The sequence below is a fragment of the Mesocricetus auratus genome, unplaced genomic scaffold (genome assembly GCF_017639785.1).
Source record: "Mesocricetus auratus isolate SY011 unplaced genomic scaffold, BCM_Maur_2.0 Super-Scaffold_100014, whole genome shotgun sequence".
Lineage (NCBI taxonomy): Eukaryota > Metazoa > Chordata > Mammalia > Rodentia > Cricetidae > Mesocricetus > Mesocricetus auratus.
The window spans coordinates 19,880,422-19,896,225 of record NW_024429197.1 but is presented as its reverse complement, the minus strand read 5'-3'; the positions used below and the strand labels follow the sequence as shown (position 1 = coordinate 19,896,225).

Below are 15,804 nucleotides of genomic sequence, written 5' to 3'. Positions count from 1 at the left end.
ATAGCAGGGTCAATCTGCTGGGACCAATTCTAGATGTTCCTGTGCAGGTATGTTTTGATTCAGTGAAGTAAGGCGGAAGGTAGTTGGGCCTCATCGAGGAATTCTACATTCAGGCTACCCAAAGACTTGAAGTCTCAGCATTGCTTTTCTCATGTCTCCAGTCTGCTGTGCACACATGACCTGCTACTCCTCATAAATACGAGTCAATTCCCTAGTCAGTACATATGTGTACACACACACATACACATATATAATGCATACCCCCCCACACACATACACCCTGAGAATACACAAATACATGGTCAGTCACCAACTATTTGCTTCTACTGCTGTAATGAGAAAGAAGCCACAGGCAGTGTTCCAGCATAAACGGATATGGTTGTGTCTCAATACAACCTCATTCACAAAAACCAGTAGCGGGCTGCCTGAAGCCCAGGTAGAATGCCAACCTCCTGTCTCCTGACAAGAAGCCCAGTCCCCAGCAGAATCGGCTCTTTGAGTCATAATATACCATTTAAAAAACCTGAGAATGCACCGTGAATGTTAGACACTGGAGCTACTGAGCTGACACCAGCATGAGTTCCAGACAGAGGCAACAGAGAGAGGCAGCTCTGATTCCTGCTGCCCTGACAGGATCTGACAATGACATCTGGCATAAAGATACCTTACCTGGCATGTAAGGGAATTAGCCCCAGGAAGGAAACAAAAGCCATGGGAAGGTATCACACCTTCACAAACTTGCCATCCTATCCCGGGGACAGTTTAGCCATGGATGTGATCTCTAATGGATTGCTCCCAGGAACTTGCTGGAGGCAACAGTACAAAAAACAGTTTATTTTAGCAAAGAAGCCACCCAGTGGCTAAAGCCCCCAGGACAGGCTGTGGCAGCACATTTCCTATCCTGGCTTTAAGGCCCAGCCACGTCTAAAGTAAGAGCCTGGGCACTGCAGAGGAGCCGTTGCTAAGGAAGTTGATCCGAAGAAGGGCTTGGGCGACACAAAACTGCTTCACAGGACCCACTGAGCACCAGGACCCCAGAGGCCAGGCAGCTCCATCCTTGTCTTACAAAGGCATCACATGTACTCTCCACAGTCAGCGATGATCACCTTCTGCTTTGGCTTCCCATCCTTGCTGCCCTGAGCCTTTGAGAGCAGAACAGAGAAATCAGGAGAAGCACGGGGCTGAGAGCTAGCTGCTCAGGGATCAACCTCTCCCAAATAGGGACCTCTTCCAAATGTCCCCTTCCACGGCCATAGAAACCCCTTCCGCTCTCCCACTGGGGTGCCCACCCAAGCTCCAGGTAGGTAGCCATTTGCCCACCTCAATCTGCCGTAGGACATCCAGGCCTTCAGTGATCTCCCCGAATACCACATGCTTGCCATCCAGCCAATCCGTCTTGTCACAGGTCAGGAAGAACTGGGAGCCATTGGTGTTTGGGCCAGAATTGGCCATGGAGAGAAGGCCTGGGAGAAAACAAACTCCTCAGCTCCCTGCACACTGCTGCCAGCCCATGAAGCACACCAGTGCTGACTGTTGACAGTGCTTCTGTGTGCTGGCTCCGGCTCCAGGGCAGGGACCCTGAGATGCTGCACCTCGTCTTTCCTCACCACAGAAAAAGGATGAGTGGTGTTTCAATTTTGTTCATGTTCATTGTCTTTCCATCTATAACAATGACTTGCTGTTTAGTCTGTAACCAGCCCATTAAGTCCTGGAACACCAACAAGCAAAACATTCATTTAAAATGGAATTGTACAGTCTGGGAGATGGTTCTGTAGACAGAAGTACTTGCAGGAGAAGCCTGACAATCTGAATTTCATCTCCAGAACGTATAGTAACAGGGAAGGTCTCCTGAAAGTTGTCCTCTCATCTCCACACACAAACTGTAGTACACATACCAGCACTCAAACACATGCACAGTACACACAAACCATTAGCACATATATGTATTTTAAAGGTTATTGTGCTATGACAACTGCACTGGCAAGAGAAGCTTAAGGCTGTCACATGGGGGTAGGGGAGACGCTGGGCCAGGAGAGGAGCTGAAGACTGGCAACATTTATGGGTGACGGGTAGGTGGAAAATCCAAGATGGGCCCTAATCCTTTTTCTTTCTTTTTTTTTTTTATGGGGGTAGGGGTTTCAAGACAGGGTTTCTCTGTAGCTTTGGAACCTGTTCAGGAACTCTCTCTGTAGACCAGATTGACCTTGAACTCACAGAGATATGCCTGCCTCTGCCTCTCAGTGCTGGGATTAAAGGCATGTGCCACCTCCACCCAGCTAAAGGTGTACACCACCATATTTTTCTTTTTTTTCCAATTTTTCAAAACAATGTTTCTCTGTGTGGTTCTGTAGACCAGGCTGGCCTCGAACTCACAGAGATCCACCTGCCTCTGCCTCCCGAGTGTGAGTGCTGGGATTAAAGGCGTGCGCCTCCACCACTCTGCTTGTTTTTTTTTGGTTCTGAATTTAATTATGTTTATGTGTATGGGTTTTTGCCTGCATGTTTATCTATGGCTCGTATGTGTGCCTGGTGCCAGAGGAGGCCATAAGAGGCTACCCTGAAACTGGAGTTATAAACAGTTGTGAGCACCAGTGGGTGCTGGCAATCGAACCTGGATGCTCTGGAAAAGCAGCCAGTGCTCTTAACCACCAAGCCATCTCTCCAGTCCCTTAAGAACTAAGTCTATTATATTACACAAATCCCAAGTTTTAAGGGCTTTCCCCAGTAACTGGAGTTGAATATGGTAGTACATGCCTATAAACCTAGCACTCAGGAGGATCCAGAGTTCAGTGCTACCTTGAGCTACACACTAAGATCCTGTCTCAAAACACAAAAATCAAGCCAGGTATAGTGGTATATGCCTTTAATTCCCAGACTTGGGAATCTGAAGCAGGCCAACCTGGTCTATATGGCAAGTTTCAGGTCAGCCAGGGCTACACAGTATGAGACCCTGTCTCAAAACAAAACAAAACAAAATCAAGATCAGAACAAAGAAACAACCCAGGAATTACAACTACAATAAAAATCAATGGAATCTCATTCATCATTTCACAAATGAGTCAGCACCAGCAATATTGTCTATAGTGTTTGAACTGGCAGCAGACACATCTATTTTTAACTGCTACATCTGAGTGTGACACACAGCAGAATAACTCTTGTGTCTTCTGGTGTAGAACTGCACCTATTAAAACACTCTTCCTTTTTAAAATAATGTAGACAGAAAGAACTTATTGTCCCTGTGCTTCAGTTTAGCACTGAGCTGCAGGAAGAAAACAAGGCACAGTGAACATGTTCTATGGAGAATCAACTGATCCCCGAGCCACCGCCGCTTTGAGGAATCAAGAAAGGAGGAAGCGGGAAGACAACAAGCAGTGAAGCAGGCAAAGCACTGGGAGACGGAGGAGAATCAGGACCACAGATGCTGCTGGGCGTGGAATGAGGCATAAAACTGGCGATGGTTGGCATCTTTAGCAAGAAAGGTCTGAGTGGTCAGCTGAGGCTAAGTCTAGATAGAAGGACTTAGAATAAAAAGGCAGTGAGTCTACATACTTTTTCCTAAAAGTCTTGCTGAAAAGTAGACTAGAGTCAGTATGACAGCTGGTGAGAGGAACAAGAGTCCAAAGATAATTTCTTTAAAGATTGAGACTGCATGCCTGGACACTGATAGACCAAACTGGCTATGCAAGAGAAACACATTACATAGGTCAAAAGGAGCCAGCAGAAGATGCCAACTTCCTAAGTAGGGCAGAGGGACAGACTCCCTCATGAGGAGGGATGGCCTCTATAACAGGAGGGAAGTTAGAGCATGCAGACAGGAGGCAAGACCTCAGATCAATATGGAGGTGTCAGGAAGAAAAACAGGCAGGGGACTGTGATCTTTGATTGGGACTGAGGGCGTGTGTCGAGGATGCGCAGAGAGGTTGAGGCACAAGGGAGCTTGTGATAAGCACAAGCTCCAGGCTAGCAGAGAATTCCAACTTGTGGGGAGTACAAGACTGTAGGAAAGCAGCTCACCCGGCATGTGTTTCCTCAGTGGCTGGCCAACCACAGCCTGTCCTGGCAGCCCAGTCTGCCCTGGCCCTGCCTTACCCACCACACCAGAATTAGCACTTACCTGGTCCCGTGTGTTTGAGAATGAAGTTTTCATCATCAAACTTCTTTCCATAGATGGACTTGCCTCCTGTGCCATTGTGGTTTGTGAAATCACCACCCTGGCACATGAACTGGGGGATGATACGGTGGAAGCTGCTTCCCTTGAAGCCAAAGCCCTTTTCATGGGTGCACAGGCAACGGAAATTCTCTGGTGTTGAGAAAGGAAAAGGTGCTGAGGTTGACAACAACCTAGTTTCCTGACCAAAATTAAGGTACCTACCCAGAAAGATGAGGGGTTATGAAAGTGGTGGAAATAAGACACGTTTTACTCATTTACTTTTGCACAGCTGCTCCTGGGTATCCACATGGGGATGGTTCCCAGGACTCTCATGGATCTTTTCTATATCCCTACATTATCTATGATATACAATATAAATGCTCCATAAATGGTTATAATACTACATTATCTAGGGTATATAATGGGGGACAATACAAGCATGCTTAGTAGAAATGCAACATTCCCCTCAAACATATTTAAAATTTTTATTACATTCATTTATCACATATGTGTGTATATGTGTATGCGTGTATAGGTCTGAGGACAACTTATAGGACTTAAACTCAGGTTGCCAGACTTGGTAGCAGACACTTAACCTGCTGAGCCATCTCACTGGCCCACCACATATTTCTGCTGTGGTTTGCTAAACTCACAGATGTGGATTCCATGGATGGAAAGGGCTAATTGTATTCCCAACTTGTGTTCCTTATAAGCCATTACCATACTGGCTAAATGCATAACCACATGCCACTCTGATTAAATAGGACAGAATATGTGCATTCTAGCTCTGCTGTATTCCCAAACCATACCAAAGAGATAACGAAGTGATTTTTTTCAATATTTATTTATTTGTATTTTATGGACACTGGCATTTGCCTGCATGTATTTCTGTGTGAGGGTGTCAGGTCCCCTGGAGTAGGAGTTATGGATGGTTGTGAGCTGACATGGAGGTGCTGGGAATTGAACCTGGGTCCTCTGGAAGAACAGTAAGTGCTCTTAACCATTGAGACATCTCTCCAGCCTGATTGGTTTTTTTAAGATTTATTTATTTTATGCATATGGTGCTCTATCTGCATATATACCTGCATGCCAGAAGAGGGCATCAAATCCCATCATAGATGGCCATGAGCCACCAGGTAGGTGTTGGGAATTGAACTCAGGACCTCTAGAAGAGCAGGCAGGGTTCGTAACAGCTGAGCCACCTCTACAGTCCCATGAAGTGATTTTTTAAAAAGAAAAGGAGAGAAAAAAAGAAACAAGAAGTTGAACAGTGGTGGCGCATGCCTTTAATCCCAGCACTCAGGAGGCAGAGGCAGGGGGATCTCTGTGAGTTCGAGGCCAGCCTGGCCTATAAGAGCTAGTTCTAGGATAGCCTCCAAAGCAACAGAGAAACCCTGTCTTGAAAAACAAACAAACAAACAAAAAAACCCACAAGAAACCAGGGCCAGTAGGACAGCAAGTAAAGGCAGGCACTTACTGTGCAAGCCTAGAGACCTGAGTTTGAACCACAGAACCTGGTGAAGGTGGGAGGACAGACTCGACTGTTAAGTGGTACTTTCCTCCAAGATAAAGCTTTCCAGGTTGGAGAAAAAAAAGCTTGCTAAGACTCAGGATGTTCCAAAGGAGGTGAAGCAGTTTATCCTTCAAGCTCCTTGACAATTCACAAAGTCCCTGAAACCGATCACATTCAACAGGATCCTGTCTTCCCTAAGCATGGAGGACTGCTGAGAGACACTGTCAGACAAATAGAACTCCTTGTAGTCTCAAACCAGCAGAGTAGCCTGGAAAACCCACTCTCTAATCTGTCAATGGGCTGGAAGTCACTATGAGCCTTTGGTAATGCAGCTTACTTTGGGTCAATTTTTGCTCCTGTAAGTAACTGCCAACTCATACTCCTGTAAGTACCACAATAAAGTCATTGGCTCACCAAGTTGAACTTTATGGTATTTTGTTGTTGTTGTGTACATCAATTATCTATCTGGAGTGAGTAGACATTTGTTTATGCCTTTCCTGGAACTCTAAAAGTTGTCTTCTAATCTCCGTATGTGTACGCGCATGCACAATAATTTGCTTGTTTTTGACACAGGGTCTCACTATGTAGCTCGGTAGTCCAGGCTGGTCTGAAACTCAAGAGATCTGCCTGCTTCTGCCTCCCAAATGCTGGGAATAAAGGGGTGCGCTACCACACCTGGCAATGATAATTTTTTTCTAAGATTTCTTTTTTAAAAACCATGCTTGCCGGGCAGTGGTGGCGCACGCCTTTAATCCCAGCACTCGGGAGGCAGAGGCAGGTGGATCTCTGTGAGTTCGAGGCCGGGCTGGACCGATAGCCTCCAAAACAATACAGAGAAACCCTGCCTCGTAAAAACCAAAAAAAAAAAAAAAAAAAAAAAAAACCATGCTCATGTAATGTGTCTGTGTGCTAGTATGTGCATGTGAAAGTGGGTGTGCAAGAGGCATCAGATTCCCTAGAGTGACAGGCATCCATGAGCTGCCTAACCAAACTTATTGTAACTACTGAGATAGATAAGGAGGTGTGCAAATAGCTAATTCCTTTTCAGGGGCAGTAAATCAAAAGAAAACACACACACACACACACATACACACACAAAGGGAAGGGGTAAATATTATTTTCTAATGTAGAAGTCAAAACCAAAGTAATTAGCTAAGAAATGAAACTAGCTGCCTCTGAGGAATAGCAAATGGTGCTGATGGCAGGGCAGCCAATGGGGTTTATTGGTCCCTATTATTATAAGGCGACTAATGATTTTACAAACCAACTCTTGTGACAACTTCTTAAGTTATATGTATATACAGTAAAATTTATATTAAAAAATAAGCCAATATTTTAATAAAGTAATAAACTGGTACTAGTTACTTCTAGGGCATAGAGCTGGCTGGATGTAATATTGCTGGAATGTGTGTATGTGTGTGTGTGTATGATACATTCTTTAAACAATGAATATGGTATTCACAATGTATTTGCAATATATTACTTGTGTTATTTTAAAACCTCTGTTATTAAAAAATAGTTACCCTGCATTATGGAGCTTCAATATCAGCTCTGATCTGTTACTAGATCCCAGGACCTCAGATGCCACAAATTTATTTAAGTCAGAAACAACGCCAGGGGTGTAAGAGCCAAGGCAGTGAGAACCTTGGGGAGACTGCTCAGTTACCATCTTCCTGCTAATCTAACCATAGGGGATCTGCTTACCTGCCGTCATGGGCACAACATCAGATCGTAGGAGCATTTGGATGCGGCCAGCTGGCTTGTTCCCAATCTTGATGTCCATGTACACCTGAGGATTTGACCGTGCTTTTTTTGTAGTGGGCTCTCCCTGGGAGCAGGAAAAAAATACTAGTTAGAAATGCCAGTGGCTGGGCAATGATGTTGCACACCTTTAATCCCAGTGAAGGTAGGTGGATCACTGTGAGTTCAAGGCCAGCCTGGTCTACAGAGTGGGTGTTCCAGGACAGTCAAGGCTACATGAAGAAACCCTATTTCAAAAAAGAAGAATAAATGCTAGTGCTCCCCAAGTAGATGCACAGTAATCTTTAGAACACAATAGAATATCACAACTCCAGTGCACAGCCTGAACTCAGGAGCTGACAGGGAAGGTCTTGGACCTTGATAGGTCTATAGGAGGTAGAACTATGGCCACAGCATCCAACTGGATACCCAATAACAGGAAACCTCACTCAGCACTATAAAATGGGGCGGCCACCTGTAGGCATACCTCTCCATGCTCACCCTCAGACATGCCAGCTCACCTCTCCTTGTCCTATGGCTAGCAGGGTCATAATACTCTCTTCATCTTCAGTGCCTCAGTCAAGTCATATACCTACTACAATAGTAGACTACTCATACACCAATACTTCCTTCCTCCATGCTAACCATCACTGTCACATGTTCACCCTTCTGATTTGAGTGCTCAAAAGACAAGAGGCCGAGGCTTGCTTTGTACTGAGTAGGGGAGACCCCACAGAGGAAAGCAGACATAGAATATAAATATAACCTTTGCTTTGGTTCAGCTGATCAAGCACATGCCAAGGCATCATGTGGACGCAGAAGCTCTGGAAGAGAAAAATAGCCACCCCACAGTACAAGGCCCCAGCTCACCAAGTGTATTGCCTAGAAAAGGGCAATCAGCATAGGAGCAGCCTGTGCAAAAGCAAAATGTGAGCACAGAGTCAGTATTTCACTAAGCATCAGGTAGGGCTGTACTACAGAAAAGCAGAAAATGACACCTGCAAGATGGGAAGGATGGAGACCTGGAAGCCCCTATGCACTGCGACACATGACAGGGGAAATGAAAAGTTCTGAGCATGAGCGAAAACAACAGGGTCTCTGCTCCAGAAAGATTATTTTAGCTTCCTTGGGAAAGCAGTGGAGGAGAAGACGACCGTAATCAGAAACAACAGAAATTTTCTCAACCAGAAACGTGAGGTTAAACAGGGACTGTTGTTCAAATGAAGGCTGTCAAGGGAAGTTTCAGAGAAACACCCAAGGAGCGGCGGTGATGTACTGGTTCTACCATAAAGACTGGGGGACCCCACTGTGAGTGCTACTTTCAGTGTTTGTTTTGCATACAAATTTCTGGCTTAAGTAAATATGTGGTCAGATTATCAACCAAGAGTAGGGCACAGCAGGACAAGATGAGGGAGAGCATCCATTTCAGGCAACATAAAAGCCCCAAACAAGACTTGCAGCTAGAAACAACTGAAGTCCAATGTTGGAAACAGGAACCATAAAAGTCGACAGCACAGCACGAGAGGGCTGCAGACAGCCAAGAGTGCCTGGTACTGTTTCAGCTGAAAAAGGACAGAAAAGCCACGGGCCATGAACAAAGCACAGAAGAGTGTCAACCTCACAGGCACATAGAGGACGTGAAATCCTGCAGCACTAGTCATGAAGGTGTGCTGAGAACCAGGAAATGTGCCAGGGTAGAGCTGTCTTAGGCAAACCCAGAAATCACACACCAGGGAAGGAAAGTACACTACCTGTCCTATCGCTTCTGTATGTGGCCAAGAACAGGACAGAGCAAAGCACCAAAGGGGTGGGGGTGTAGGAGCACGATGCCCACTCACTCTGCACGTCTGTGAACACACACATCTGCATGTCCGAGTAACAATGGAAAGCAAAGCCTGTATTCTGGAGGAGGCACCGCCTTCCCTCTCACCTCTTGGGTTTCTGCTTTGGGAGGTTCAGGTCCTTCTTCTTCTTTATTCTCTTCTAGAGTCTTCCCAGAAAACTTCTTCAACCAGTCATCATCTGACCAAACTAGAAGGAAAAGACACACATGAAGAAATCAGACTCTCCCTCACCTGCCAGGCGGATGTTTTGGTCATCTCTGTGGTCTTGGCCAGAAGTCCCCTTTTGAAAATGCTCAAGACCACACTCCCACTAGGCCTCCCTGGAGGTCCAGCACTTAGCAGAACCAAGGGGAAAAGCTGTGCCAAAGGCAAAGATAGGCTCTGCAGGCTTAAGCCCTTTCCCAGGAATGGAGTGAGTACTAAGAAAACTGGGAGATAAAAGAGAGCAGGCAGGGTTTGGTCTTTGCAGCCATTCGCCGATAAAGGTAGCTCATTCCCTGGTCAGTGTGAACCACCCTCTTGTGCCCCTCCACTTAAACCAGAAGCATCACTGAGAATACGCATAAAGGAGGTCAAGACACAGGAACTGGCAAATACTCCATGAGGTGCCCCACTCACCTGGTCTGGAAGAGCCCTCTTTAATTCTCATTGGTTTGGCCAAATTGACTCGAATTGTCCGTCCAAAGAGTTCAGATTCATTCTGAAATTATTGTAAATCCAGCTGCTTAAATTGTCAGATTAAACATCTCCAGCAGCTTTTCATTTACTTCTGAGACCTGATCAGTCTCTTTTTTAAAATCCAGATCCCTTAGCAACAAAAGCTGTCACCACAGACAGTATCAAAGAAGGAAATACAGGAAACTTTCCTCCTGGAGCGGCTGCAAATTTTGTTTTGTTGAGACAGGATTTCTCTGTTTAACAGCCCTGGCTGCCCTGGAACTCACTCTGTAGACCAGGCTGACCTCAAACTTACAGAGATCTGACTGACTCTGCTACCGCCTGGCCAAGATGATTAGTTTTAAAGATTTTTTTTTAAAGCAAAATTCTAGCAACAGTGCATGATAACTTTGCACTCCGCACCTGACATGAAATGCCAGCCATAAATCTTAAAAGAGTGTCATCATTTCCAAGAACTTCTCCAGGCTGTTCTAATCGTCTGCATCAGTAGCACAGCCTTCAGTTACTCTTACTGAATTACTCTTCTCAATTGCTAACTGGTCTAACATTTCATTTCCCTTTTTGCAAATATGCAGTTTCAGTGAGCATCAGCTGGCACTGGGTTTGCCATTCAGCATCATGTGAGGTGGCCAGTGAGAGACCAGCCCAGAAGGATGAGCAGGGGACACTGCTAAGTGGAGAGGTGTCTGAGCACAAACTAATTTTACCAGCAATCAGTTCACAGGGAATAGTTTTACCTGATGGCAACTTTTACCTCCCCACCCAATCCTGACACTTCAGAGATCCAGAACACCAATATTTGAACAAGGACGCCTGTACCAGCAAAGGCAACTTCAGTTCGAATGAGGATTCCCAGCCTTACCATGTTGTCAATAGCTGCTGCAGCATCCTGCCAAGGAAATGCAAGGTGTAAGTTTACGCTTGTACCTGAATGTTTCTTGTGTGCCTCAGTGCACAACTGGTGGCAAAATACACAGGAAAAGGTCACCTCTGTATTTCCTGCCTAGTTTGTGTGTGAAACTAACAACACGTCTTGGGTAATTTTCCAGCTTGCAGTGGCATAATCTGCTTCTAGCTGAAGGCACAAGAGATAAGCACCAGCATAGCCAGGCAAGAACGTTCCATGAACAGAGCTGTGAGCGCTGTGCAGAGCATCACAAGCAGGGTCTGACAGTCAGTCTGGGCTGCTTCCAACAGATCACAGTCTGATAGGAAGCTTTCCTTCAAACAGCACTTCCAAAGGCCTAAGACTCACAACTCCAGTAAACGGGAAATAGCTTCCTCTACAACAGTGCTTCTCAACCTCCCTCACGATGCACCCTTAATACAGTTCCTCAGGCTGGGGTGACCCCAACCATAAAATTATTTTGTTGCTACTTCATAAATGTAATTTTGCTACTGTCATGATTCGTAATATAAATATCTGATATGCGTCCCCAAAGGGGTCACAACCACAGTTGAGAACCACTGCTCTATAAGAACCAAAGACTAAACAACAGCAGTACAGAACTAAGTCTCACCTCTGCCAACTCAAATTCAACAAAAGCAAATCCTCGGTGCTTTTCTGCAAAAAAGGAAAAAGCACAAGATAAGTAATTACCATGTGAGGCAACGGAAGAAAAGAGAACAGTCACATGCCATGTCCAGACACCAGAAATCCTACCCATTTACTATTTAGAAAGATGGAATCTCATTCTTTGATCCCTATTAAGGAATATTTGAAGCAATAACAGACATTTCTATGGATAAAGTACCTGAGGAGGCCAGAAGAGGGCACTGAATCACCCCCTTGGACTGGAGTTACAAATGGTTGGGAGCCACAATGTGGGTGCTGGAAATTTAATCTCAACTCTGGGTCCTCTGGAAGAACAGCTAGTGCTCTTACCACTGAGCCGTCCCTCCAGCCCTGAACTGGCTTTTGTTTTGCTTTTTGTTTTTCTGAGACAGGGTTTCTCTGTGCAGCCTTTGCTGTCCTAGAACTCCTTTTGGAGATCAGGCTGGCCTTGAACTCACAGAGATCCACCTGCCTCTGCCTCCTGAGTGCTGGAATTAAAGACATGTGCCATCACTGCCCATGTGCCTTTAATCTTTTAAAATTCTTTTCCTATAGGAAGGAAATGAGTATCAGAGATACCGAAAGGTCCCACCTGTTTCATAATCCAGAGGAATCTGAATATCTGTGATGTCTCCAAAAGGGATAAAAGCAGCATGAAGAACCTTGTCGTCTACCTCCTCTGCCAGCCCACCTGCAAACGGCCAAGGACATTCTGTGACCTTGTGCACACTCAAAAATCTCTGCAGCCCACTGGCAAGCCAGGACAGAGGAGGGATCTTTCCATCCAGTCCTTCACCTACACAAACCCCTCTCTTTCACACTATGTTCCGAATCTATCTCCAAGGTTCCACAACAGCTTCATAACTGACCAGGGACCTCCATTCCCTGAGTCAACCCCCCTCCCAAAACCAGTAGGAATATTTTGTGAAAGCGGAAATAAATCCATCGGTTCTCTTTGACTTCAGAGTCTTACACGTCACGGTCCTCAAGAGGAAGTGAGAGCTCCTTAAATAGTATCGTACACAGGGCTATCAGTACCTTCCACTTGGTTTCTCCCAGTTTCCCTGGGTTTCTCGAAAACAAAAAACAAAAAAAACCTACTTGTCCCCAGGCGTCAAGCTATTTTACACCTTCGGGCTTCGGCTCCCGTGCAGCTAACACTTTTGCCTCTACTCCGATTTACCCCTTCCCTAACTCACGCTCAACTTCTGCGTTCCCGGCAACAAAGTTTGCACCCACCCAAGTCCCTGTCATCACTGTTCGTGTGCCATTTAGGTTAATTCCCTCTTTCTTCTGACTATCCTGGTGACTCCTTCCTTTAGGGCAGAGACCCAGACATCTCCGCATTGAATGTTTGTAAAACGAATGGGCGGGAGGATTTGGAACCCCATAACTCCTGTCACTGGTCCGGGCTCCTGCGAGCTTAGTGGACTAGGAAGGTCGCCGGAATGATTCCTCCCATCTCGGCTCACACCCTCAGGCCAGCAAGGCCGCCACAGAGCCTGAATACTCGCCGCCTTCCTCACATTCCCCAGACTCCGCCTAGCTCCCAAGCCTGCTCACCCACGTACAGCACACGCTTGGTGGTAGCCATCTTGCTCACTCCCGTTTCCGCCGGAAGCCGTCGCTCGGCACGCCCCCTTGCCGTGGTCCTTCCTCTTAGGCCCCGGTGGGTCTCTGTGCGCCGCCACCGCAGGCTCCGCCCTTTCCCGTCTATTGCGGGAGTCCGTTACCCGTGGAGGTGTGCGGTTCGGATGCTCCCGGGGCTGGCGGTGTTGGAGGAAACCGTGGTCCGATTAACCGGGGAATTATCGGCAGTTATGCCCTTCTACCAACACACTACCGACCGGGCTGTCCAGCCACTTGTTTTTGCCAAATTCGGAAGCTAAGAATGGTTTTTACATTTTGAAGGGGCGGGGAAGAGCAAGATAATATTTCATAACAGATGGGAGAAAAATCTACGAAATTAAAGTTTCAGTATCACGAAGTGTTATTAGGTACAGCTACACTCGTTTCTTTATTCTCTGGCTTCTTCCATGTTACAAGGGGAAGAGACCTGTTCCACCCAAAGTACGATATTTTACTATCTGACCCTTTAGGAATACTATTTGCTATGCTCTTGTTCTAAATTAAATAATATTTAAATTACAGGTTTTCATTAACAGTAGAAAATAGTAAGACCACGTTTGTTTGTTTCTTAACGGTATCTCCTTTTCAGTCATGTACCTCCAAGCTACCTCAAACAAATTTAACTAGTTCCTTTTTTTTTTTAACTTATTCATTTATTTAGAGACAGGATCCCTAAGTATCCATGGCTGTCCTGGAACTCACTATGTAGACGAGGCTAGCCTTGAACTCACAGAGATCCGTCTACATCTGCCTCCCAAGTGGCAGGACAAATGACGTAAGCCACCACACCAGGCCTTACTTTATTTATTACGGTGCTGGAGAGCCAACTCAGAGCTGTAGCCCAGTGCCAGGCAAATGCTCCACCGATGACCCACACCCTCACCTATTTGGATAGAGCCTTTAGGCTCTCCTGAGGTAACCTTTGTGTCTGAGTTTCTGCTAGCGCACAGGCGCACATAGGGCGGCACATGGGTGCATCTGGAAGCCAGAAGACGATTTGATGGAGTTGGTTTTCTCCTTCCACCAGCTCAGGTCGCCAGGTTTGCAAGGCAAGTGTCTTTACCAGCTGAGCCATCTCACTGCCCTGTGAGGAGACTTAAAGTAAAACCTGAACTGAGGCAGGAGCACAGTGAGTTGGAAAAGGAGCACGGAAAATCAGGCAAGAAAGGTGGATAGAGACCACACCATGCCAGAGCCTGCAAGCTCTGTGGAAAACTTGGTTTTGAGAAGCTACTGTGGGGCTCTAATATGAAAGCTACATAGTCACATTTATAGTAATCCTTTTCCTTTTTTAATATTGAGATTATATTTTAATTACGTTTCTCCCTCTCTTTCCTTCCTCCAAGCCCTCCCTAAATTCCTCCCACTCTCCTTCAAATTCATGGCCTCTTTTTTCATCAATTGATATTGCATGCCTATATGTATTTGTATATACATATATACTCCTAAATATAGCCTGTTGAGTCCATAGACTGTTACTCGTATGCATGCGTGCTGACCACTTGGCACTGCACAGCCAATGGTGTGCTCTGGGGAGACCCACCTCTCACGCCCCCAGCTCTACCTAATTGCCTGTAGTTCCTTGTGTAGGGTTGAGGCCTGTGGACTTTTTCCTGTGCAGATTGGTGTGTTCATTGTCCTGTTCAGCTCACTTTTGGGTGGTCATGTTGTTGAGACACAACCTAAAGTGAAGTCCCTGATTCTATGGTTCTTACAGCTTTCCAGCCCCACTTCTGCAGCGTTTCCTGGGCCATAGGTGTGGGGATGTCTGGTCATTGGGGCTGGGCTCCCCAACTATGCCTATTAATTGGTTGTGGTTTTCTGTAGTGGTCTCCATCTGTTACAAACAGCAGTTTCCTTGATGAGGGATGATGGTTACACTTATTTGTGGGTAGCACACATCTGTAATCCCAACTTCAGGAGGTAGATGGAGGAGGATCAAGAGTTCAGGGCCAATCTATGTTTAAGACTAGCCTTGTGCTACAGGAGACCCTATCTTAGGAACAAAACAAACAGCCACACAGTGGGAAATTGTTGTTTCCCTTTGTAATTCACAGTGCACGTCCTTTCTCCTTACTAACTTCACATGACAGTAACAGGTAAAACACAAAGATTACTCTTTCCTTTGCTACACCTGGATGTACAAGGACACAGCCCCTATCCTTTAGAACTGAGAGCTGAAGTCTAGGGGGTCTAAGAAACAGTAAAAATTGTAGAGAGAATAGTGACTCCAGCATGTGCTTCAGTTGGGAGCTGCCTCCCTCCAGCAACATTCAACAAATCTTTTTAGAAAGGTTTGAATGCTTTATCTGGATAATGGAAAACAAACATTTCCCTATGAGCAGGACAGTTCATCAAAAAATTCCCAATGAAGAGTGAATCCCATTGTGGTGGGTATCAAGTTCTGGCCCCTGTTCTCCTGTAACATTCGGGGTACTACTTTTGTTTCTGAGATGAGTCACCACATGCAGCATGGCTGAGTCCTGGAAACCTTACTAGGGACACTGAGAGCATGAAGAAAGGACAGATACCCAGACATGTGTATAGAAAAGCTAGGTCAGGTGATGGAGCCACACCAATACCATAACAGCATGGCCCCTCAACATGTTTGTTAGGTACAGCACAGTGGGGAGGAGTTCTTGCATATGTGAAGGAAGTCTCCTCCCGTGAGCGGCCTCCAGCTGTAAACATCTGG

The 15,804-nt window shown here is 45.9% G+C and overlaps 1 protein-coding gene across 1 annotated transcript; it reads right to left on the bottom strand.

The window, feature by feature from the left end:
- Positions 1-316: 316 nt before the first annotated feature.
- Positions 317-13,151, bottom strand: Ppie (peptidylprolyl isomerase E). Its single transcript, XM_040756723.1, has 10 exons — positions 13,044-13,151; positions 12,073-12,171; positions 11,446-11,489; positions 10,788-10,814; positions 9,866-9,947; positions 9,334-9,434; positions 7,368-7,491; positions 4,115-4,300; positions 1,321-1,463; positions 317-1,142 (listed from the first exon to the last, which is right to left on the bottom strand). The coding sequence occupies exons 1-10, from the start codon at positions 13,072-13,074 to the stop codon at positions 1,074-1,076; spliced, it is 906 nt and encodes a 301-aa protein (XP_040612657.1). The 5' UTR covers positions 13,075-13,151; the 3' UTR covers positions 317-1,073.
- Between the last annotated feature and the right edge of the window lie 2,653 nt (positions 13,152-15,804).